This window comes from Falco naumanni, chromosome 9 (genome assembly GCF_017639655.2).
Source record: "Falco naumanni isolate bFalNau1 chromosome 9, bFalNau1.pat, whole genome shotgun sequence".
Taxonomy (NCBI): Eukaryota; Metazoa; Chordata; class Aves; order Falconiformes; family Falconidae; genus Falco; species Falco naumanni.
Window position 1 is genome coordinate 45,540,297 of NC_054062.1, and position 27,386 is coordinate 45,567,682.

The following is a 27,386-nucleotide window of genomic DNA, read 5'->3' on the forward strand; positions in this document are numbered from 1 at the left end:
GGTTAAATCAGTAGGGTATTAAAAAGGAAATGACTCTTGAGCAGAGAAGTTTTGCTTTTCCCCTCTCTTGCATTGTAATCCTCTGACCAGCCCTAAATCGACTACTAAGCTAAAGGAAATTAAAGAAAAGATGGAAAAAAAAAAATCTCAAGCTGGGCCAAATTCATCCCCTGTGTAGCTTAGCTCAAGTAGAGTTAAATCAATGGAGTTCCACCAGGGATGAATTTGGCTTATTGTCAAAAGGAAATGAAGCAACTGTGCCCTCATTTACAGCTATCAACTTAAACAGAAATTTCATTATATGGGAATTTCTGAAAACAATTCCTAGGTAAAAGAAAATTGCTAAGGTTGAACAGCATGTGTGTTTGAAAATTCCCTGAAGTCCACAACTGTCTGCTTACTCGGTAGATACACTGAACGCTAGATAATTGAGTGCACACATTGTTTCAAAGGTCTTATAAAATCAGAGAAGCCTATAAAATGAATAAGCAGATAGTCTTCAGAAATCTCCTTCCTTTGTTTTCCCTATATTGAATCTTAAATACTCAATTGCGCAAATAGTGTTAATTTAAAGTAGGAGGGCAATTACAGATAAAAATTATGCAGCAATATCAGTGTCAGTTACCTTGGTACTCATTTGATTTGCCCCATTAAAATGTAAAAGTAATGCAGAATTTCCAAACCTGTACTCCAGAGCATCCTGTGAGATATCCTAAAGAGATCCTGTGAAGCTCTCCTCTTTACTTCCAAACAGAACACTGAATTAACACTTACTTTTAATACTGATGTTTCCAAACAGATTCCTTTCTGTATCTTCTATTATAACACTATCATGCCATAAGGATGTATTTCTGTTCTAAGAGGATCTATGGAACTGTGTATAAGAGTTGAGATGATCTATTAAAAAAACTTCTGGAGTAAGATAAAGCTTTGTTTAAAAATTCCTTGACTTTACAACTTTGTTTCCTGAAATGGCAGCAAAACGTTCAATTGCAAAGCAAAATATTTGCAAGAAATGTGAAACTTGTGTTGGGAGGATGTTTTGAACACATTTAAGAACTTGCTCTCACAGCTCAAACATTGCATGTAATGTGATAATGTAGAATATATTTTACATTGAAACCTATGAACACGACTAACCTAAAAGTAAACGTATTTTCCAAGAAGCTGTTCCCTTAAAATGCTGAGGATGCTGAGATGATGATGATATTTTGTGAATGTGCCATGACCACGACTTAGCTTGTCCTTATAAATATCTGCTCCTTGAAGGCTTGTGAAAATCCTGATCCGAAGCCTTAATCTAATTGTCAGCAACTCTAAGAAAGGGTCAGCTTCAGGTTGACAACACCACCAGAGGCAAGTCCATCAGAGTCACCTAACCTAAAAGGTAACTTTTAGAAGATACAGCTGCTTTAGTACTGCATACAGAAAAGATATTAATTCAACCAGCTTTGATGAAATAGGAGTGCTGAGTACATCCTGAATATTCTCACATAACAAATGCCAAATCAAATACTCTTAAGATTTCTTAAGAACAGGTTATAAATGATTGGAAAAAGCCATTTTTCTTCCAGAGGCCTAACTCTCACATAATCCAAGATCTCCGTCAGTTATTCAGCTAATATTAGAAGTAAAATGAGCATCATTTTAGGTAAGACAACATTCCCTAACTACCTCATACTGCAAGAGTGGAAATCAAAGGCTGTATCAGTTGTTCACAATCACAGGCTAACTCCAAGAACGCTCCAAACCAGAAGACATCTCTGTCCTTCCAGCCATTTAGATGTGTTTGTGTACAGTAATGCTCACCTGTCACGCAGAGTTGTTAGCACAGGCATGGTTCTGCAGTAACATTTGCCTTCTCACAATCATATCTTGTTTGTTTTGTTTTATTCCTGTAACTAGGAGTAGAAAGGAACAAAGATGACAGATTTTAACTAAACAGCAGAAAAAGCTAGCTCACTAGCCACCAAGATGTAACCGTTATCAGGTGTACATATAAAACTCTGAAAAAGCAAACTATGCATTGCAATTGTTATACTTTATACTACAAGCAGTGAAGCAGAAATTTCACTTTAAAAACAAAAGGGTAGCACTTACCTATTTTGTGCCATCACTTGCTTGCAGAGCAATGACATGGCAATTGAAGCAGACAAGGACACAGCTAGAGATCTCTAGGAACAGAGGACAACAGCTAGCAAGCCATGTAAGACCCCTGACTCCTTATCCCCTGCTTCACTGTCAGATTCCCCAGGCTGAACCTGCAAATAGATACTTAGAAATTTAAGTGTCAAATCTTGGCTATAGGGTTACACCTCTGGAAAGCTGAATTTCACCTCTTTCTTTCACGTATGCCAACCACTTAACAAAGCAGAAAGGTGCAGTTGTACACAGAGTAAAAAGAAAAACTTCCCCAAACCGGGCAGGCAGAAACTCGTGTGCCAGCTCTCATTCCACATAAAGAAGAAATATGAGGTAAGACTCAGTGTGAGAGTCAGCACGAAATGGGCCGATTCAGAACCTCACCACAAAGGCTGCATCTAGCAAAGTTCTGCTGGGGGTAAACATTTCCCAACATACTCATATCTCTGGCAGGAAAAAAAAAACAAAACAAAAAAACATCCACTGGCAGCAAGAGAACCCTGTAATTTACAGAAAGAATTTTCAAAAGCACAGACAGGTTTGCTTCTTTCTTCTGGCTTAAATGTGAGCAATGTTAGACCAACATACAATGATTTTTTCACCTGCAAAGAAGATGTGAGAATTGAACATTCAGCAATCATGTAACGCCCTGCTTAAAGAACCAAATATATGAAAAAGAGAGCTGGATACCAGCTTTCTAGTACTAGTAACACTAACTCTCATGGATAACAACATTGATTTCAAAGGGACACACAGTTTGAGTAAAGCAAATGCTAGAATAAGTATTGTGAGACTCAGCCCTAACAAAGGAGGAAAAAAAGTGGTTTCAGTGGTAACATACTTCCAGCAATCCCATAAATCATTTATGCACGCAACACATTCAATTAGAGCCAGTTTGCTCTAAAGCTAGGTCTGTGTATCCGTAACAGTAGGGTTTTCACTGAAGGTCATTTATCTTTAGAATCCACTTCACTTGTAGTTTGGATGTTTTCCTTATTTTTAATTAAAAGGTTAGGAATTAACATTTTCAATACATAAAGTTAGGAATGTAATAAGCACAGCTACTACAGGCAGCTCCTAGTAAAATCATTCTCCTCCTAGTCTTCATTTGCAAAGACACGTGATGGCTGCCAAAAGCCAAAGTACTGATCATCACGAGACCAAATGTAAAACTGAAGCGTGGATATTTTGTTTAAAATTTGTAGTATTTGAAGATTACTTGTTCAAACACACCTCAGATCTCAAACCTTGTTAACCATCAAAAAAAAAAGAGCTGGCCAAAATTTTTTTGGTGACAACACAAAGAACTAAGAATGCAATGGTTCTTGGAAAGATACACATTTTAAAATCCTTATAGCTCTGGAGGAAAATCTTTTATTTTAAATAGCCTAGTTAACCTTGAAAGGGAAAGATGTGCCACGTATGAAGAAGTGAGAGTAAAGGAGAGAGCATAGAATCACTTCTTAGACCACTTTACTGCAACTACCATCCTAAATGATACTCAGTTCAGTTAAGAAATTCAGGCGCAGTACCCACTGAGGAAAGAACCAAGTGTAGAGAGCAGCCTCAGGTTTGAAAGTTTTGTCATCCCTTAAAACAAATTCAGCAGAAGACATCTGAAAATAAAATGCTTTGTGTATTGAGAAAGGATGATGTTAGTATAAACAGCAATAAACATCCACACTTGTTTTTAAATAATATCCTTATACATGTTAGCAATATAAAATAATTATTCACAGATTATCTTTTTGATTTTTCAGAATCAGCGACATACACTGTGAACTCCCTTTGAGCAAATATTAATTAGGGCTTTACCGTATTTAACTATAGGTATATAATTCCCCAAGTGAAAACAAAAAAACAAAATGGAAGAGACTGATCACATCTCATTCCAAAAATATTTTTGCCTCCAAAGCTTTGCTGGGAAGAAAACACTCCTGAAAATGATACAAATGGTTTTGACATTAGCAAAAGTAAACAAGCAAAATAAAGATGGAAAAATCATGCGGTCAGTTTGCAAGTGCTGTTTATTGTTTCAGGCAGGGTTAAAGCCTTTTATAAAGACAAGAACATATATGCAACCAGACTGAAAGTGACATTAGGTTATTCTAAACACCCCTATTCAGAACCCTGCTGCCTGTAATACGACATGGCCAAAATGTGCCGAGGCTTCAAAACAGACAATATGATATGAACAAACTAGAATTGCTGTTATTTTGGTAACCAAGAGAGATGACAAGTGCCCTAAATATTTCTAATGATATTTTTGATTAAAAAAAAAAGGCATGCAGTTTTCCTTTATCTAGTGTCTCCTAGGACCTCTAACATAAATTGGCATTTCATTTGTAGGCATGTATGACATTAGCAGAAGCATTACGAGTGCTCAAAATGTGCTTTCCAGACACCAATTTGTATGGCAAACAGCTCAGAGCTCAATTTGTGCCACAGGTGGTGTGAACTGGATCGTTCTGTGTTCATCACTGATTTTAAGTATCTGTTGGAGATTTATTATAGACATCCAGAGCGAGCGAAGGGCTTCGTTTACTGAGTAAGGCCTGAAACGGTCAGCAGCCGCAACCTTTCCTTTCTCGCTCTACCAGTAGCCCATGCTTTTTCTCTGGTCAACCCCTATTTCACAATCGGCTTCAATATCCAGTTCACTTCCACCTGCAACATCAGCTGATAACTGTCCCCCAAAAGTAGGCAACTTCTGAAAAGTGACATTTTATTTCAACCAGGAATGTGAACTAAGGCCACCAAGCAATTTCAAACAAGCCAAAACCAGCCAGGCAGCGATGGCTGTCAGCTGGGACCACTGTGCATGGGTTTGGAACAGCCCAGAGGTCGGAACTTTTGCATATTCCTTGGCCAATTCCATCATACCTAGTAGCACTTAACACTACATATGCATAAAGAATTGGGATATTTTCTTCCACAGTGACAGGTTCACAATGCTAAATATGTCCAAACTATTTATCAGAAAAGCAGGAAATATGCCATGCATTTTTATTTTTTTCGACTGAATATTTGACAATAGCCTTTCTTACATAGGCATCAAAAGGGATTAATCGAAACTCATCTCTCTAACATATTAGTAAAGCTGTTAATTATGTTAATTTCACCAGTTACTTTTATTGACTGTTTTCCCCTCTGAATAATCCTACCCATCTGGTGGCAATTTTATTTTATATCACTCCTTTTAAGCACTTTTTTCTTTCCAAATTTAAGCATTTAATTCTAAATGTAATCTCTGTACAAGTTAAAAATATCTCATGCAATAAACCAGGAATAATACACACCGTAAATACGACAATTGAGGGCTTCTTCCAAGTATATTCAGTTAAGCCGTGCCACTATTCCACAGCATTAAAAAATGATCGCTTTACTGAAGGTCAGAGTTAGCAAATGTAGAGATGGTATTTAAAATTAGAAAATTCTGTTTGTCTGCAAAATTGCTTAATAATTTTCTTTTGCACATAGACAACTGTACAAATTGATAGCACTTTGCATGGCCAAAATATTTCCAGCATGTACTTTTTTCCCCTGTTGGAACAAAAAATAATCCACCTAGGCGCATTTAGGGGTGGGGGTAGGGGGGGACACACCAAATAAAAAAAATACCACTGTGGAAGGATTTGTGTAAGCATGTGCAAGAGGACAGGAACACGAGCACTTAATTCACATGGAAAAAAAATAAGGACAGATAAGGGCTTTTTCATTTGAAATTATAGCCTCTCTCTTTTTCTAAACATTTTGATATTGCCAGCCACTTTTGCTCAACAGGCAAGCTGGAGATAAACGCGCTGCTTTTGCGAAGGCGCCGACCGATGGAGCATGCTCACTGAAGCCCCAGGTGTGACCCCTGCTCTTCTGTGAGCAGCAATTGGACCAGGCAATCCATCACGGTGCTCCTCCTGTCAGGCTGGGTGCTCGGCTGCAGCTGTCTGTCACACTGGTGGATGGGACTTGCTTAAAGGCAATCATGTCAATCTCTGTGACTACTCAGACTAAGATAGAAGGATGATCTTGACAGGCTTGGCAAAGTCAGCAGAAGGCACTAGAGGACTTTGGTTGCATGCTTAAAATTTAGATGCAATTTGTGCTTCTTATGTGGAGGGATTGAAGAGGCCCAAACCAACACTGTGTTTTATAGCTGGTCATCTCTGATGAATCTGTTGCCCTCGGAATGTTTTCCATAGTAAATGTAGCGGCATTTTCCCAAAATGCCTACAACATAAAGGAAATTAATTACAGTTAGGACAGCAATGGCATAATACATAATTAAAGCACATAACTAGGGAAATTTGAAGGAGGGAAGGCAACAGCTTTCCGTGGTCCTTCAAAAGAAAGTTTGTGCAATTGAAATATCCAGAATTACCACTTCAATTGACAGTTTTGAATCCACTGGGAAAACATGTGTTCAACTACCTGCGTGACCTATCCTGTTAAACATATATCCGCAAGTATCTTCAGAAATGGAACAACGTAACACTGAAACACCGTGCACTGTATTGTAAATCACAGTGCCTCTCCCCTGGTTTTCAAACCAGAAAGTCTGGGTTGAAGTTATGTTTTGTACTCTCTGTAATCTCCGTGCTATATGCTTACAGGGTTTTCTTCATCATTCAAACCAAAAAGAAAAAAAAGAGCAAATATTTACACTTTAATGCGGATCCTGGAAAAACCTTTCAAACCTTCACAAAGTCATCCTGCAGGCACCTAAAGCCATCCACGCTTTGCAGTGGCAGAGATCTGAAGCGACTGGCTGAAATCCACATGGGAAGTCATGGACAGATGTGGGCTAGAACCTGGGACTTCCTAATGCTTAGCCCTATAGACTCCAGCCTTCACCCCAGACATAGAAATAAATATTTAGTAAAAACATTTCTAAAGCAGCTCTCCAAACAACATCCCACAAGCAAGATGCAATTATAAATTCTGCTAAATATTGATACATAGAGTATGCTTTCACAAATAAGCCAGAACACTGCTTTTGAGAGACAAGGCGCATTATTCTCAGTGGGTACAAGCAGCAAGATGCCTGAGGAAGCCTCAACTGCTGTGGGTGAGACACACACACACCTGCAGATCTCACTACCTTATTCAAAAGCATCCCCTCTGGTGGTACTAAGTGGTATGTGAAAGCATAAGTTCACAGTCACATCCCACCTGTGAACATCCTCAAAGACGCTAAATTTCCCTAGCAGGGTTGTTCTTTGTGCCCCCAGGCGCATATAGTCAAATTAAAGTTGCCTCCCATGCACGGGAGGAAGGTGAAAGGGTCTCCTCCACCTTGGGAGCGCCTTAACACAGCAGTCGCCCCGGTACTCAGCTCACCTCCGTGAGGGCAAACATAGCCTACCGCAACGGAGACAAACCTGCCTTACATAAAGGGTAAAGACGAGGGAGGAGCAGCTCCTCAGTTCACTGCCGTTTTAGCTTTCCAGGACTCACACAGCAAAGACCATGCCTGTCACCTGCGGTATGAATTAAGTATGCAAGCTTTTATATTCTGCATCTATTTTTCCAGTATAACGTGCATCAGATAAGCAACCAGAACCTTGGAAGGCACGGGCTGTGCAAGATTAATGTTAACCCGTGCTCTTCTTTCCTTCTAAGACATCAGGATAGTAACACATTCCTGGGTGGGGGGGTGGTGGGGGTGGTGGGTGGTGGTGGAAATAATAAATTGATAGGCCTGTCATTTGCTGTGAAAAACACATTCTTCTTCAGGATAACGCAAATGGGGACTATATGGTGCACCAGCTGATTCCTTTCCCCTCCTCCACGGGGCTTTCTTTGATAATTTCAATTTCAATAATTTCACTCACGGAGCAGTTTCCACATTCAAGGGAAGATATTGTCATTCCTAACCAAGCGCCTGCCGACAAGCAAGTTTTTGTCTCCCCGAACAGACGATATTCCAAGTGAAACTGCAGCAGGCACAAGGCGGGCAACAAGGCCATTTGGAGCTCTAAACGTAAAGGATACGAACGGTTTATTAATGGCATTCTTCAGACTCCTTTCTCGCTGGCATTGATAAAAGTCTCGTTTGAGGTCTGCCGTGTTTCTTAAGGACTAGAAGCAAGACTGTTTATAGAGAAGCCGGCGCGGGAGTGCTGTTTGATGAATGCTGGAGACTGTAGCGAGGTGTCAGTGCTTAGAAAATGAGGCAAGGACACGAGGTATTAATATTGTCAATGATCTCTTGACAGGAAAACAGATACTGCATTCACCGTCAGATTTAAATAGACATCAAGTGCATTAATGACAAAAGGGCAGACTTCAAACAAAGGGGGCTGTATGGTGCTGCGCCGAGCCCGTCTCCGAGTTGGCAATAACCTGATCTGAAAAGACACTGTCAGGGCTACAGACAGGCCCGGGATTGTGTGCAGTGACAGAAAACAGAGATGCTGACAGAGATACCGGTGCCATATTATGCCAAGTATATTCTAACACTGTCTCCAGCCCTAACTAAATCTGACATCATTTCCTATCGCTTATAGTATCCTCCGCTGCTCTGGCAGAATATTTCTCCCCAGACATCATTACAAACTCCACTGTAGTTTTAAAGTTACTGGCAGGCCTGTGCTGTCATGGAGGCTGGGTCTAGAGGCCTAAGGATAACCTCAGTCAATCTAAATTTGGAGTTTGCTGGAGAAGTGCTCTCATTTTCACTGATATCTCAGCTACTTGAGGTGATCTGAACGCTAAAGTGTGAGGAGCTGTCACCTTGAATAAAATCCTTAAAGTAAAGACGCTCAGTTCCCGGGATGTTCAGCAAAGATGTCGGACAGTCTGGCAGCGGGAAATGAAATCCAGCTGCTGCTGCTCGCCTGGGGATAAAGGTGCTTGGGCTAGTGACAGTTAAAGTCAGCTGAAATTTTTGAACTCCTGCAGCCTACAATTGTTTAAATTAAGGAAGTGTTGTCTCCGCAGAGATTCCCTACCCAGGCACACAGCTGTGATTCGATTGCCAGCCATATTACACACACTGCTCGGAGAGCCTTGGATAAAAGCATGGCTGAAAACGTTGCCACGAGACTCTGTTTATCAGGAAGGTTATTTGGAAAACAATAATCTTGATCAGAAATTAAATGCGGTGGCTGGTTGGGTTTGGGGCTTTGTTTTGGTTTTTCCCCCCTCTCCATTTTTCACCTCCCTTTGGCAACCGCAGAAAAACTCAGAGGACTACAAAAGGCTTCTGTGCTGCGACAAGAATTTTGATGCCAAGATGTGTCACACGTGAATTTAGGAAACCTCCTGCTTCTCTCTTACCTATCTGCTATGGTATTCATTCCTTGCACTTCAGGGGCAGGAGTACACGCCGGTGTTTTTGCACACAGACAAGGGGAAGGACTAAAGGGGAAACAATACATCTGTGGCTGTTGCGGTGGTTTTTAATTAAAACATCCAGCATTTGCCATAATAAGCTAAGTATACCCCCTATACATCAAAACAACACACAGCATCCTGAATGAGGTTGCTGCTCGCAGTTCTTAAGAAATGACAACACAAGGTCTCTTGAGGGATCATCTTCCCTGAATGAGGCTTCTAATTTTTCTTAAGTAGCTGCTTCTACCATCACCACAAGCTGTTAAAACTATAATTATGAAAAAAATGCATTGGGAAGAATAATTTTTAAATTCACTCTTTATCTTTTAAATGCTTTCCCCCTTCGGAATGGATGTTCTAATTATGCTGGGTAAGTAATGACCTTGCAGTTGCTTGCATGTGTTGCAGTATCAGTCTTTCTTCACAAACACATTGTAATGTCAGCAACACCAGCTTTTCCTTAGCTGAGGAAAAAACCCAATTATCCAAATAAATAAATAAATACATACATGCATACTAAAGTACATGAAAAATTGTTCCAGTCATGTTTGCTCCTTTTAAATCGGACATGTGTTGCAAAGAGCTACAATGCAGTTGGACCTCTGTACACTTTCCTAGAACAAAAAAAAAAAGTTTGCGGATCTTCATGTATTACGTGGAATATATGCAAAATGGTAAAAAGAAGTTGTGATGGGATGTGCTAGACCTATAGATCATACAGCCTCAGTCACAGCTTGACATTCAGCCCAGACCAACAGTGACCTAAGGGAATTGTTGTCTGGTGGCATCTTGTTGCCTTTCTCGGTTTGCTTTTCTTTCCTGGCAAATAAAGGCTCTACATCTCTAAGAAAACCACCTCTCAGCCATCACAGCTGGGGCAGCTGTTTGAAACACAGCCTTCCTCAGTAGCAATCAGTTTTCTTTAAAAAGTAATTGCTAAAACTAAGTAGTCAAGCCAAAGCTCTTGCCACCCCCCATCAAAACCTATTGCCACATCTGCCCAAGATCCCCCTCAGGCACCCGTTTTAACATCAAATGTTTTTAATAAAACCTTCTGCAAGTGAAAACAGCAAAGTATTCACAATTACATTTGTTTGTCAAACATATGGGTCTACAGTATTCATCAGGGATTACATTTCAGCATACAGTCCTCTGCCTGCCTTTCACGTGGGCTAACCACAGGTTGTCGTACTAGGGACTGTGGTCAGATAAAGTGTAGCACTTCATACACAGACTCGATATTCTAGTGGAATTCCACTTCACCTAACTTTAATTTGAGTACAGTACCTAAATCCTCCACTGCCAATTTGTATTTGATCCATATTCATCTCTTTTCCCACAACCTGCTGTTGTATAGTTTTGCTATGGGCTATTAAACAGCTGCCATGTTCCACCTAGATGCTGGGTGCATTTCAGTTTCAGGTTATACTACCAATCTGTAAATTGTTTTGAGACCCTTCAGGATGAAATATCAATACCATTATAATTTTTTTCATAGGCACTTGGGCATGTTCTACAATTAATGAACAGAAGTTGCAAAATTCCCTTAAATATTAATATAAACTTCCTTTAAAGGAAAATAATCTCCTACCTACAGCATTTAGAGGAGAATAAATGCCTATGTACAAACAGTTTCAAGTCTACAATGCTACTGATTTAGGCAAAACATCTCCATCAGTTGAATTAATTGAAAACTCTTAAAAACCTTTTCATCTAAGGGAGCTGGTTTGAAACAAAAAAGTCCTTTTCTACAGGGGCTTGGTAATTCTTAATTTTATATTTATCATCATGTAATTCTAACAACTTTATCTAGTTGTATAGTTGACAACAACTTATTTTGAATTCCACTTCGACTTACAATGAAAAATGAAGTACTAGAGATTTTCAAGAAATTAGGAGCCTAATCCTCTCACCTTCAGAAGCACATAGGTTATTTTTTCTGCTAAATCAGGACAATTAAACTATATATATACACTCTCACAGTAATTTTAGCTTCAAATATAAAATCCAAACACTTAATTTAATTGTACCCGAGTCATCTATGTTATATTCATCATTAAGAACATTCAAACAACTAAATGCTGTAAAATACATCAACATATTTCCAAACGTGCTCCTTCAAAATATTTGCTTTGTAATCCTCAATGAATCATTAAAGACAAACAAGAAAACCCAAAACTCCCAGAAAAGAACAACCCCCCCCAACAAACAAAGCCAAACCTACAAAAACAGTAGCCTGACATTCAGCCAAATCAGCTAGAAACTGGGGAGCACAGATCCATGTAAAGCTTCACAGCACAGAAGGGTCTGGGACAGGGTGCAAGGAGAGGAGAGATGCTGAATATATAACAGCTGTAGGAAGAAAAGAATAAACAGAAAGTAGTGCACTTCTAGCTCTCCTGCGTCTTGTGGGTGTAACATCAGGGAGATACTTCACAAATAATGATGATTAAAAAAAACCCACCTTTCACACACAACACCCCCCCAAAAAAAAAAAAATGCTGAGTGTTTTTCCAAGTCACTCAGTCTTCTAAGGTTCATTCATCTGCTTAACTTGCAGACATTTATTTATTTATAGCTGGGCCTTCGTAGCTGTTTATGTCAAAATACATTTTTATAAACAAGAACAATAACTTGAGCAATTAGAAACCAAAAATCTTTCACTTTTGGAAATATGTTAGACCCCAAAGTAGAAAAGAATGTTTGCTATGTTCTTGGTCCATGTTCTGTAAAATGGACGAAATTTAATCAAAAATTTAAACCCATAATCTTATAGAAAAAGAAGGGAGGAAATGATAGACCAACTTTTTATACTTCACATTGACTTTTGGTGGAACAAGAACATCCTGTGGAATATGATCCAGCCTGTGAAGTCTCTGACACAGGAATCTGAGAAGATCACTTAGAAGATGAGAACAGGGGTGAAGGATCACTCAGGTCACAAAGTCCTCCCAAAAGCAACCAAGCACGTAACTCAGAGAGGTCCACCCAGACTTCCACTCTGCCCCAGCAAACAGACCGCTGTCAGTACGGGGAAGCTCGAGTTCAAAAACTGCAATGTGACATAGGAAAAGAACAGAGAAGTTGCAGCTGCCCTCATTAATGTGACGGGATGTCCGACTACTACAATTAAATCTGTTTGTTGCAACCACAGTTTCCAGAATGCTCCAGGTTGGAGTCAAGACACAGGACCTAGACTCCTTAAATCAAGAACAGAGGGAGCAACAGAAAAGGGAGCATACAACAGATAAGGAAGCAAATGCCTTTGGTGGTGCTATTGCTGAACGCTGTAGGAGGGTTATCTTATAAAGACCTGAGATACCATAGTAATAAGCCAAAACAAAAAATTCCCAAAACCCGGTATCATAAAATACAAGTGTTCAAGTAACAAAAGCACAAATACTAACTTATCTCATGTTATAAACTAATTAATTTATTTTTAAGAGGTGAGAAACACTAAATGCAAGCAGAAATAATGCATAATCCCTCCAAAATTATCTGTGCATAAGGGGATGAGGTTATGCTTGAGAAGGCTGAGGACAGAGCTCACTGTGGCTAAAGCAGAATTCCACACCATGGCCACACAACAGTCTGCAAATACTCCCAAAGAGGTCTCCAGGGATTAGGGAATGCGGTCCGTTATTAGGGAATGTGGACCATTGCAGGCTTCCTAGAGGAGGAAGACATTCCTTCAGCAGCAAACCACTGATCCTGATTCTCCCCTCCCTCTGTGGGTAGCAACATTAAAGGAAGGTAACCCTCACATTCAGGGGAGACAAACAGCCTCTTTGCTCTGCTCCCTGCACAAGGATGCCAAAAAGCAGTAAAATTTTCCTCTGGACACCCTACAGCATGGGGCACAAAGTGGTCTTTCAGACCAAAAGGCACAAAATCAAATCCGTATCCAGTCTACAGCAATGGCGCTGGAACCGTACACCTAAGCTAGAGCTGAGAGGAATCAGAGCAGGCAAACTAAGACACTGAATTATTGCAAGTATCCTGCACAGACAAGTACTGTGACATGTCAAGTCTCACTGGCCTGTTTGTAGGAAGGAGAAGGGGGGGGAGTATGTGGGGAAGTGAGAGCAGGGGAGAGGAAGGAGAGCAGTCAACAGGGAGAGGATGTTGGAAAAATTTGCAATGAAGGTGATAGGAATACAAAGATGTGAAGTTTGCATCTCGGGCCAAGGGAGCTGCATAAATGTTCAGTGTAAACTAGCAGTCAAGCTGATGTGTGATAAAGCACAGCCTGCTGTAAATACACTTCAGGGCTCCCAATGCAGCTGGGGATGAAACTGGTAATTTGGAAGACGGGGGTGGGGGTGGCAGGAGAGAGAAAAAAGGAAAAGAAAAAAGAGGGAAAAAAATGCACTGCAAGCTTTTTCTCACATAATCTGTTACTGGGAAATTGAGAAGCTTGTCCAAGTCCGTGGGAATAAGCTGATGAGCTGATACTTAATAATAAACCATATTGTGTCATGGTGTGGAGTCATCTAGATCCATTCAGGCCACAAACTATATTACTTTATACAGCCCTGGCTGACATACATTTAAAGCCCTCTACACATTAAGGAGCCATTAGGCTGACAGATTAAAAGTTATCTTGGAGCTAATGTTTCCATTATGCGTATCCTGGCAGTGGAACAATCAACACACTGTTCCTCAGATGTCATACTTTGTTTAAAAAAAGAGTAGGGGGGAGACAAGGGGGAAAGGAGGGTATCTCTCCCTCCTTGAATGACATTGACATGATCAGCTTTGATCTGGGCATGTGCTGTCTACAGATTCTCCACTGTTGGCTAAAATAAGAGCATTTAGGGCATAATACTTTAAATCATTAACCAGTTCCATACTCCTCTGGGTATCATTTTTACAATTTAAGGTCCTACTCTTGGGATTTCTTTGGAATCTTTCCATGCTTATTGTAAGCATCATCAGAGAAACATACTGGGGGTGGGCGGGAGAGGGGGAAATCTCCAGTGAAAATGAAGCAAAAAGCATCAAAGAAAAAACTCAAATGCTTTTGTCTCTTCAGTGCATCTTTGCAGTTCCTGCACTCTCAAATAATGCCATGGATGGAATTAATGCCAACTTTATGACAACGTATTTCTTGTTGAATATGTTGAAATTTTAAAGCAGATTTTTTTTTAATTACTGGGACATCTAAATTGTATAGCCAGCTAGGTATTGCCGTCAAAGAAAGCCAAGTGCACAGAAAGAATCAGCATGCCAGATATTACGGGTGAACCAATGCTTAAATATGGATATACTGGATACCCTTGAATGGGATGGAGGAAAGGAAGCATGGGCTCACAGTTCTTTTAGTCTTGTAAATGCTTCTTCACATATTTCATTCTCTCATACGTGGTGTAAACCAAAGTAGTAAAGGCAGAACAAATTACTGTAAACATCCAACGCAAGTCAGGTTACATCTGTTAAATACCCTTCATCTCTAAAGCAGCGTCACAAGAACGTAATTGCTTTCTATCAATAACCGAAGACCCCAAACCGGCCCGGCAATTTTAGTAACCAGGGGAAAAAGCCACCCCTCGCCAAACCAGACCCCTCTCCCGGCTGCCCTCCCGCCAGGCTGCTTCAGGCCGAGAGCATCAGCACTAGAGGGCAGCATGCATTTGTCTAAAAATCGGACCACACCAGCAAACTAAATATTCCGATATGACAATTAAAGCAATACTGTTTGTTAGTTTTGCAGCCCATTTCTTGTTCTGGCATGATCAAAGCCTATATTTATACAACCTCTGCTTTCAGCCTTTCGCCCGGGAGCCTGACTTGTGGTGGACTAGTCTCAGTGAGCATCACTTTGTGTATACAGATGCCTACAGAAGGATGTCACTGGGTAGTGGTCTGAACAAAAGGCTCCAAATGTTGTATGGGAAAGAGGTGACCGTCCCTCTACACCACCGGCTTCCACTGCAGCTGGGGGGAACTTGCTATTCTCTAACCTTCACAACATAAATTCCAGTGCTGTTTTGAACCATTTCTCTATTACTTTTGGTAATGCAACAGTACGATCACTGAAGTGACATGAAACAGTTTTAACATATTCAGAATGGTGGAGGAAAGGGAGGTCATAAAATCCTATCCCTACCATATATTAAAGTTAATTTCTTCAGTGTAGACTCCCCGTATTAACTTAGAGGATTTTTCAGTTAATTTGGCTAACATATGCAAAAATGGCATTTCTGTGGGCTGCTCTATACTTTGGGCTACATTCTACTAACAATACCTACATCAATCAGCAATGGAGCAAAACCATAAAGAATGACAGGGTCATTAAGAAAACAGAAAGCAAGCATAGCTATACTGTACTTCACAAACTTTAACCATGCACAGATTGCATTAGCAGTAAAATGCAAGGGGGGGGGGGGGGGGGAGGGGGGAGGGGGGGACGCAAACTCTTTAAGTAACTGTGATAGAATTAAACAAATGTATCATGATTTATGGGGCAGAAAGCAAACTTTTGGAATAATTGTTCGGAAAGTCTGCAAGCATTCCAATAAAATTACAAATTCTTATGTGAAAAAAATTTGAGCAGCAGGGCCCTTCTGGAGAGTTTAGACATAATTTGGCTCATCTCATGAGTAAAACTTGCTTTTGGATCTCAAATGTGTTCCTGCTGGAGGAGTTCACATTAGGAAAAAAAAAAAAAAAAAAGCCATACAAAATTCAGTCTGGCTCAACTGGTTTGAAATTTCTCAAGAGAGTCATCTGAAATAAAGACAAGTTGCTTTTTATTTTTAAAGCTGGGAAAGAAAGTCTCTCAAATAAAATTAAAGAGCATAATGAAATAGTGCTGCTGTCACATTATGATACAGTTAAGGGAACCTTCTATGCATGCCATTACTTGTTCCTTTCCACAAACCCTTCCCCAGAAACAAAGGAAACATTTAACTAATTGCTAATGATAGAACTTCTATGATTCTTCCTAATACAAAACCAAGTGGTGTTTAAGAAGCTGATACTAGAAGACCCTGGATTCTCTTGATTTCCAGTGGAAGTTGAAGGCATTTGGCACTTTGTAAGACACATCCAGACCCCACGCAACTGGTGAGCTCCTTTCTTTCTTCTATAACTGTGGCTATATAGCACCAAATGAAATCAGAAACGCATCTGGATCCAAAAACCTGAAGTGTTCAGCAAACATCTGCTTCTCTGGGTGAAGTCTGGGCTTGCCTCTCAGCAGAATCATCTTCTATGCCACATCGCATATAGCTCCTTCTGCTATTGCTAAATACTTACTGGCCGTAGTCTAGCTCCCAAACACTGCCTGCCTCCAGTACTGAATGCCAAACCATTGTCATTGTTTCCAATCCTCAACTCTTTTCCCCCCTTCTTCAGCCTCCTTTTAAAAACATGCAAATGAGATGGAGGCTGAAGGTTAAATCACAGTGGACAGTGGAACATGGTTTACAAGCGCACTTTTAGCCTCTATGGAAGCTTTTGCTAAAGATAAAAGATAGGGGGCTAAGAAATAGCTCAAGAGAAGCACATTAAAACCCCTCCATTAGGGTCAGAGTCATTAAAGTTTAGTCAAAGCACCAAAGACTTTCTAACAAGTATCATGCTTAGTAAACGTTTTCCACTGGAGCACGGATATTGGTAAGAGCTTTTGGAGTGTGTCAGTTAATCAGTATTCACCCACTTTGACAGCTTGAAATATTACTCACTTATTTGGCTGGTTCAAATTTGTCAGACTTGACTATGTCGTAAGTTAACATGTCCCCATATTAAAAAGGAGCCAACTGGCAAATGTGCACATTGGACCTAATAAAACACATCTGGCCAAACAATCAAGCAACACTGATCGCCGTATCACTCACGAGCACAAATTAACAGCAACTGTCTTTGAGACTACCAAGCTAAACAGGAAGCAATAACCTGCTACCTACTCCTTTACCAAAGACCCTTTACATGGTTAACTGAAGGATAAAACCTCCGCCACGTTCTCTTCCTGAAACATTCAACTGCTTGGTTAAAGCCGCATAAATATTTTAGATGCCTTGGGTCATTTGCTGATGCAAATGGAATAAATGCTTAAGACAGAAGCTGCCCCTCCATCCATGGAATGCTTTGCAGCCAAGGAGGCCCCATCTGCCAGAAGGCGGCTGTTATAGGCAACAGCTCTTACAAGTAATACTCTTCACCTTTGCTCTCAGAGCGGGTGCTACGAGGACAGAAAGTGCTCTGAAGGTAGCAGGTAGTCCCGGATTAGAGCATCACATGAATTCCCAGTGGGAAAGCTGGTCACATACAGTCACTGTTTGGTTGAACATATCCGATGGCAGGGTACCTGAGTGCTGCTGTCAAGCCTGGGGCAGCACTGCACAGCCCCTGTCCTGAAGGGATAAGAAACAGGCATACCAACTTTCACAGCATCCTTTGTGCTCTCTGACAGAAGCAACGCACGGCACAACTGTCCTCCTGAAGACCTCAAAGATCTCAAAAGCAATAACAAAAAATCATACAAGAAAGATCTTTTCAGGGATAAGAAAAGCTTAACCACTTACACGTGTGCAGTGAACCCTCTCGTCCTTTCAGAGAGGCTCCTGGGAAGCAGCTATATGCTATTGAAGTATTTCCGTCTTTGGGCAAAACAAGCTTGACATCCCTGTTGGCATCTCTGCTGAGAAGAGACACTGGCCTTGCTCAGAAAACATCAAACGTGACTTTCTGGACTTTCTGCTAGCTGTGGCGTTGGCGGAGCTGAATACTGAAGGCAGGGGGAGGAGAGGTCATAGAGGAAGCAGTAGTTAACGGGGTAAAGTGAGTGTTATAATCCCCAAATTGCAGTTGGACTGAACGTTTTCAGACAATTTGCCTGTCTAAACCAAGACAGTATCATTTTTCTTTCTTCTAGGAGAGGGTTAAGAATAATCTGAAGCTTGGAAAATGGCTGCTGTTGATACTAGTGAGGCCTTCTCTTTAACTAGATCCTTCAGGAAAAAACAAATTAATCAACAGCCAGCTGAAGTGGGTTTAATGATTGCATTCTGCATACAATCAGCTTTTCCCTTTTCAAGGGCCATCAATATGTCAAGGGAAGACATATCTGAAGGATATAGCTCTTAACATCAAGGTTATCTATTCTCCACAAGGCTCCCACTCCTTACTGGGCTGATACTTTACACTGCCTGTGTCTAACATTTTCATCAACTCTGCAATCAATCAAGGTAATAATGTTGTGCAAAAAATCAATTAACAACGCAATTAAACTTTCCTTATTATCTCAAAGGGCTGAAATAATACCTAAAGGGAAGATAGACTCACTGAATGCAGACATCCATAACCCAATGTGAAAGTGAATTATGAGGTTAGACAGATGCAGGCATGTACTGGCGCTGTTATTTTCAAAGGGATATATCTCATCCAGGCAGTGTATCAGTCACCACCAATCCCATACCCTAAAATTCCAAATTACTTTTAAGAAATATACGATGTGCAATATCCATTTCATATTCTCTTTTAGAGATAAACCCCCCAAAATCTGAACAGGAGTATTATTCAAAGACAAAATGATCTTTCAGAGAGAACATAAAATATAAAAGCTATAATAACATTTACATCTGTATACCACCCATGTCTGTAAATGCAGGTCATCAATTATACATAATCTGTAGTGAATAAGGAACAGAAGAAGCAGCACAACATTTAAAGCCCAAAGGCTCAAATTTGCAAATACCTTGCATCAAGTACACTGAGGAAGAGCCCCAATATAAACACACGCAGCAACAACAGCAAGGACTTAAGTATCACTCACTGAAAATAAGACAGAGTGCCTATATTATTTTGTAATTACATTCAACCCTCATGGAAACACCATTCCCAAGAGCAGAGAGTTTTAAAGTGCACTGAAAGCAGACAATTAACCCCTTGCTGTTGGGAGGATTTGGGTTTTAGCATAAAGACGTTAAGGATCAGGGGCACTCGGCACACCAGCACAATGGAGTTAATATAGTTAAGAGCCCAGGTGCAATAGTCCTGTGTCAGAGATGCATGGATGAGGATTTGGGGGAGGGAGAAGTAAAGAGGACAGAAACAATATATCTAAAATTAACCACCATGCGAGTGATCTTCCTAGTCCCCAGGGAAAAACAAACAAACAAACAAACTTGTTATACAAATAAAATGACCACAACCAAGCCAGGTGTTTCGAGGGTATTTTTGACACCTATCATTTTCTGTCACACAACCTGAGCGCTCCCCCTCAGCCCCCCTTACTCATTTCCCAACACCCCCCCTGAGCCTTCAGTCTCCATTGTTTTGATTTAACGTAGGCAAAAAGATAATGAAAATAGAAAACATTTAAGGGAAACCTATGTCAGAGTGACAAGCTAGGATCACATCCTGCAATAAGCTCAGGAAAATTTGGAAGCTGAAAAGGTTTCCCTTAAACACTGCACTTTGAATTCCTCTATTAAAGGGCACTCTCTGTGCCTGTGTTAGCAGAGGTGTTCTACAAAGCAGTTCTCCCAGCAGGGTTTGCTTAAGCACATAACAGCTGCAGTTTAGAAATGGTCTATTCTTAGAATTAGCTCATGTAGTGCAAGGGGCTTGTTTGGACCAAGAACATCTTCTTTTGTTGATAATTCTCCCTGGTTTTGTCTTTGTCTTGCACTTCCTGCTCTTCCCCCTGCTACCCCCCATGCTGTGGAGTCAGTCATGGGTGAGACACAAATAAGTGTGACTAAAATTCCCGACAATTTTTGAAACGTTACGTGCTTTTCCTGCATGGATTTGGGGCATTTATATTATTCCAGGATTAGAGAATTCAGCCATTACTATCTTAACCTTTAGGAACATAATTAATATGTTTTCATTTTCAATGACTTCATTGTGCGTCTATCAACTGGAACCATTCCTGCTGTGTATTTGATTCCACTGACGATGGGGTGTGTTGGATTTTAAATGATGTGCTAGCACTTCTGTTCCCTATATATTCTAGTTTATGTGTTATTCATGACTTGCATTTGGAGACATGGATGATACACAGATGTAAATGTTACCAAAGCTTTTGTGTTTTAGATTAATTGTGAAAGACTTCTTTGTTTTGAGATAATTCTTTTAACCATCACAAATAACCAGCAATACATGACATTGTCTTGAGACTTTTTTTCTTTCCTGTTAAGGCTTTTGATGAAAAGATTTTTTCTTTTATTTTTTTCCCTCCCTAATGTTCTCTCTTCATCAAAATAAAATACAGGATAAACTGACAGACAGCAGAGTTACACCTGCAGGATAATGTAGAAGTGAACCTCTTTTTTGTCATACGCTCATTATACAAAAACAGAACCAAAAGTTACTTCATTTTTTAATAGCTGTCAGGGCTGTGGGTCCCAGCTCAAGAAGGCTGCGACTGGCATAATTCTCAAACTGCTTTCACCCTTTAACATCACATTCGTATTCCTGAGGAATTCACAATGAACATGGTAAAGAAAAAGGTACTTTGCCAAATCATGGTTCCTTACCTTCTTTTTCACTTAAATTAAAATTATTTTAGATTAATAGTTTTGTACCACTATTTAAAAATTTTGACTAGGTGACAGACATACCGTATATCTTTGCCGGACTTGTACTGTGTAGGAAAAAACCTGAAACACGAATACGCACTTAAACGTCTGGTACATATCAGCCTTGCAAAACATTATCCAGCCAGTAGTCAGAGGCAATTTTTTTGATGGACAGATAAAACACCATTAAATTTTTTTCATTGTCACTTATTAAGGCAAAGGGTGAGCAGGTAGATTTGTGTGTCTGGGCTGGTAAATCTTCGGTACAGTTGTGTGAGGCTGCTGTACTTAAGTACATATATACGCCCACATAAGAAAAGGGCTCTCAAAAAGCCATGTTTAATCACTAATAATTCTGTCATTTGACAATATTTTTTCATACATCCTTAGATACTTTCTCTCAATGAAGTTGAACCTCACTTCAGACGTGAAGCCTTGGAGTTGTCACACTTTCTGTTTTTTTTGCTTTAAAAGAAATCTTTTACATACAGCAGATTTTTTTCTTTCTGTATTTTATCCATTAAGCCTATAATACATAGCAGCAGCCTCTCTACAGAATGTAAATATTCAGAAACCATGGTGAAAGGGATTTCTTTGTCTGAAATTCAAGCCTCTTGTCGTAAAAACCTAACTTGCAGTAATTTAGTCAAATGGTATAATGGGTTGACCAAGAAAATAACTAATCACATCTTCTGCTGTGGGAGTAGTGTACTGGATAGAGGTGGCTTGCACTCCCCAATGTACCATTTTACAGAGGACTTCATATTTTGTTGTGAATAGTTACTGAAAAGAGAGTTTTCTATCTGACAGAGAGAATCAATCTAATGTCACCCACTCTTTACCTCCAATTTTCTACTAGCACCACCTCTGTCTGGTGCAATCTTGTTAATGCTTTGCTGTAGATACCTGCTGTTTTACTTCACATGCCACTAAAGCTTACTGATTTCGAGCAGTTTTGGAAAACTGCTTTTGAGCTTTATGAAAGAGAAGACAATTTTTGAAACCAAACCAAACTGTAACTTAATTCAGCAGGACACTGCAACCCTGCTTCCCAGTCTTTGATGCTTTGCCATGACAATAATAACAAGGCTCCAACCTTCCCCTTCATCAGTCACATTGAAGTCTGCTCAGAACTACTCGCTAGACCATTCCTAATTGCCATAACCCAGTACGTCACGGCTCAGCTGCCTCACGCTGCACTCCAGGTAAATCCCAGCCATAGCGCGGTGTGGCCACACAATGGCAGGAGCAACCCTCACCATGCTGCGGGGTGTAAGATCAGGAGAAATTAGCATGTCTGGAAGCATCACCAGATTAGGCCATACTGGGTCCTTGAGCCTGGGAAGCTACTCTATTTGGGACACGTGACACAGGGTCCAAAAGAAGGGGGTGGGGGGGGTGGGGAGGGGAAGAAAAGGGCCATTTTGGTGGGATTTCAATCTTGTGCTGCGCTACGACTTCTTCAGCCTTCACAGACTGTGTGGCCAACACACTCATTTCATTCTTTTACTTTTCATGGTGTAAACATACTTATTTATGGGCTTGCTCAAAAACAGAAATAGTTCATCATCCAGGGAGTGGGCAAGTGCAACGTTTTCAGATGCTTCTTTAACAATTATTTCGTTCGTAGGAAACGGTATATGATCTCTTATAAACATGACATTATCAATCTACAACATTATTTAGCCACAGCCGGCTTTATTCACAATACTAGCCACTTTACCTGAAGCTGAACCTGAGGCCACATAGCAATGAAGACGTGCAGATAACACAAAACCGTTGACATAGTTTAAACTAAAATTGCCTTCCTTCCAAACAGAAGCTGGATTTGTTGGGTGCCTCTCAAGTAATATGAGATTACTTCTGCTCCCCCAATGCACTTCTCTGCCTTAAACAATGTGTGGTAAAGCCAACACAACACACTTGGAGATCATGAAGCAGGAGGTCAGGCATCAAACCTCTACCGGATGACTTACTGCGCTGTTATTAAGAGCAATTATTGAACTGAATGGAATATTTTAGAGAGGTGGTGAAGTCAAGAGAGAACCAGTTCAACCAATCACCAAAGAAGCAATCTGACCCATAGCCTTGAGACCGTCCTCCGTTTCTGAGGTGGTTCCACAGTATACGTTACCAGAAGCTTCATGAGACCACTCCAGACCATCAAGGGTCCATTCAGGTAAGATCAGCCAACAAATGGGGTATTGAAACAGATTACAGAAAGATAGCAAAACGTGATCTTCCCTTTTTCTTCTATTTATTAGATTAGAGATTTTTGTTTAACATGGAAGAAATTTGTCTTCTTGGAAGACCAAATGATGTGACAACCACATTTTTCTCTATCTAAAGAAAAAAAAATCATGTGGTCTTTCACATAGCCAAGCAACTGTGCAGGCCCGGTGAATCTGGCAGTCTTGTACTGCCTCCTTCCCCATTTATAGCAATGATGGGTAAGTCCTGGACACACATGGCTCTAAAATTTATTGACTTCTAGTGCAATTAATACCCAAGTCTCTGGAAAGCTTATATAAAGCTATTACTATGTTCAAAGGGGGGAAAAAAGGACCATCAAATGGTTATTCTGAAAGTTATTTTTTCTGTTTTTCTTTGTCTCAAAAAGGAAAGGGGGAGGGGGGGGATGACTGCTCCATAATTATAAATCTTCTGAAATTGTAACTCAGGAAAAGACTTTTCAAATAAAATGTTTCCCAGAAAAGAATATTTGGCAGCGGTTGGCTCTTGTTTTCCCTAATAACCATTAAAAGTCTGCCCTAGTAAACCATTTTACTGCAACGTTTGAAATGGTAGAGTTTACATTTTATTTAATGAATAGTTGCAGAGCATTAAAGCAACATCTCGTCGGCAAAACAGCTCCTTATCCTCGCTTTGTCTCAATTGGTTTTTTTACATTTCATTTTCAATGACATGTCAGCCGTCTCTCACCAACCTCAAAGGAAAGTTGAATGCGGGGCTTACAAAGTTAAGCTGACATTTGCTCTCTTCCAATAAAAAATATTTAGTCCATTAAACATAAATACCTGTCATTATGATACATGGACTGGGTACAAGCCTCCCGTTTCCCTCTGATGTTTATTACATCCAAACAACTGCAGTGCCTGCATGTTTTCAACTTTAGTGTATTGATTAAACTTTTAAATGGCTGCCATATAACCCAGGGACATCAGGAAGATTAATTTGCGTCAATGTTCATCTGTAATTCATTAGCCATTTATTCTTTACAACCACATGGGCTATCAAGAAAATGCAGGCCATTTTTCACTCTGCACAGGCTTGGGAACAGATCCTGAAATTTGTGCTGCATACAAATAAGCTCCCCAGGCCCGGCCACTTAAACTGCTTGGCTTTTCAAAAGTTAAAGTTGGGAATAACAGCAGAAAAAAGGGAACATAAAAAATCAGAAATGGACAAAATATACGTCCTCAGGGTACTAGGGATTTAACTGAGTTTGTCCACTGTCTTTTCATCCATGGATTATGGTTTCTTATTTCAGTCAGATTAAAATAACTGAAACTTGTTTCTGTGCAAAGGCCATAAATAAAATGAGTTGCACCCCCTTTAATATCTTCTAAGATGCAGTTACTTGGAGAAAACTAGAAAGCGGCAGTGAAGTATAAAAAGCTCATGCCTCAAGGAGGTTGTAGCTGTGAATCTAAGAAAAGGATGCAGTTTTAACCAACTCTCACATTTATTGTGGATTCCAGTCCTGCCTTTATTTGGTAAAATGCCCAGATAAATATTGGTATGTTTCCTTAGGGTAGAGGTAAGCCATCTGGCTCCTTGATTTGCCCTACTGACCCCTTGGCACAGTATAAAGTGCATATTAAATAAGGAAAAGGAAAGAGAACAGCCATAAAGCAAACAAAAAATGCACATGAATTTTACATTTACAACACTGAAAGATCAATGAAATGCATCCTGGTTTCTTTCCTCTTCACTACCTATAAATAAAGTAGTGTCACTGTGCTAGGTAAACGCGTAGCGGCAGGGCATCAGATTCATTGAGCCTAATGGCAGTCATCTACATTCCAAAAATGAAGACCTCATGTAAGACAAATCCGACAGGTTCCCCACTGCAGACAGACTCATAAGCCTAATAGCACCCTGTAACAAACAGAGAAATCTCCACATAGGCCTAAAACGTCATTTAGGAGGTAATGATCTCTACCTAACAGCAACAGTCACTGCACTGCCATTTTACAATGTGGATTTATGTGTACATTGGAAAACAAGGAGGAATGAGACAATTTGCCTTTATTATCAGTGATCAGCTTACTGTTAAATATCAACCTGGCTGAAAAGAACCCTGGAGAGAGCACCCAAATCCAGCAAAATCCCAGCCATACACAGCATGGACGCAAAAGAATCAATACAGTAAGCTACACAAGCTCTCGCTTCAGAAAGTTTGTGGGACTGGAAAAGACAACCAGAACCACATCCCTGGAATGCTGTGAGATGATTGCCAACTCAGCCAAATAAAGATTTTCTACAAAGATTTAGAATAGGTAAACGTCATACGTCCAAATGACAAAACACGTGTTGTGAACGTGTTGTCCACGTGTTGTCCTGGTTCTTGTAGGGCTGATGCCACCCTCAACCCACCTGCACAGCCCAGCCTGGCTCTTTGCACCCACGGCAAGTTGTGACCCCTCAGCAGGACGCTCTCTGCTATGGCTCGGTGGGGAGCAGCAGGCTCTAGCCACGGCCAAGGAACGCACAGGAGGCGGTGATCTATCTGCACAACCTGATCTGTGGAGCAGCAAGAGGTTTTGGCCTATATCCTCCAGCAAAGTAGCTCCAATGAAATAAATGCTGCCCTGTCATTACTTTTTCAGCCAAAAATCTGCCATTTGGTGCGTGCCTCCCCAGTTTGTATACCAGGACGTATATAAGCAATCTGCAGGTGGGATTGCTAAGCGGCATTTCCCTGTCAGTTGGCTGGCTTGTGAATGCCCCGAAACAAGTGACCTAAAAATAAATTACCAGATATGCAGGGATATACTCAAAGGGACTTTTGGATATGCTTTTGTGTTTTAATACATGCTTGAAATTTAGACTGAGTTCATAGAAAGATTCATTATGGTTCATCAATCTCACAAGTAAACCCAAGCTCATTTGTGGTTTCAGTTTGCTCAAATACTTACTTCTAATAGGCAGGAGAAAATGAAATGAGTTTTGCTCAGATATTTGTATTCCTTCGAATCTGAAAGTTGAGTCAAAAAGAATGTTGGGAAACGAGCCAGCTACAAAGCCATATGTACAAGAAAAAAAAGTCCATTTATCCAAATCTGGGTAGTTTTATGCCGTACACATAACCCGAGTCACTCTGGTCTGTATCTTGCCCCACCGCACGAAGAAAAGATGAAAACGCAGCTTCAGGTTCTTGTTTTGTTTCAGTTTTGTCAGCTTTAAGTTAGATCTTTAAAATAAATTAAATATAATTTGTTTGTAGGGAATTAATTTTCTACTATGGCAGGAGACATACCAGGAACTTCAGCAATGTAAATACCCGGATAACAAGTTGGAAATATTGCAAAATTTACCGAGCCTAAGTAGAAAAAAGATTTAGTGCTAAAACTGTAACTTAAATTAAGACAAGCAAAGCAAATTATAGCACAACCACGGAGTTTCTATCACATCAGAAACACAATCTTAGATAGTATGCAAAAGAATTGCAGGTGTCCTACAACTGAGCTGTTATAAAGTCAGCAGAAAAATTTTCAACCTTATTTCTGCAGATATCAAAAGCTGCCTCATGGTGCTCACTAAAGAAAGTGCTTCCTTAGAAAATTTCCCCTTTATCTTTCTATTTGTCTGCATTAACTTGTGGTAGAACACAGTTAAGGTGCAGTGAGAGCTTGGGGTTCGGTTATTTGATGTGCCCAGTATAACATATCTGCAACACCAGTGATAGGGTAAAGGAGCAGAAAGCCCAAAGTGAGGCTCACCAATCCCAGGATCTAATTAAATCTTGACAAATTAGGTACAGCCACCCAGGGGATCATTTGCCATTGTGCTCACGCTGTAAAACGTCTTTCCTGGGAACGGCCCCCACAGGCTGCGTGCCACGGCTCCATGGCATGGGAACAGGCTATTGCTGCTCGCCATCGCACCCAGACCCTCCTGCTGCAGGAATCTCCAAATGGGAAGACTAGGTGGCTTTGAACTCGTGCTTACACCAGGGGGGCCTAAAGCAGTGAGCTCAGGACTCAGCCATTTGTTTTCATTTTCATATAATGATGTGTCTAGCTCTCATGGTTGCACAGAAAACTGTATCAACTCGAACCATATGTTAACTGAGGCAGCAATATGTTCTTAAATTGGCAGACAGCTCAAAATGACAGTTCAGCAAGATGTGAACTA

The 27,386-nt window shown here is 40.4% G+C and overlaps 1 protein-coding gene across 1 annotated transcript in view; it reads right to left on the reverse strand.

The window, feature by feature from the left end:
• Positions 1–4,151: 4,151 nt before the first annotated feature.
• Positions 4,152–27,386, reverse strand: part of LRMDA (leucine rich melanocyte differentiation associated) — a 679,994-nt gene continuing 656,759 nt past the window's right edge. Inside the window, exon 7 of the mRNA XM_040606395.1 lies at positions 4,152–6,369. Within this exon, the coding sequence (XP_040462329.1) occupies positions 6,290–6,369 (80 nt within the window). The 3' untranslated portion in view covers positions 4,152–6,289. The remainder of the gene's footprint in view (positions 6,370–27,386) is intronic.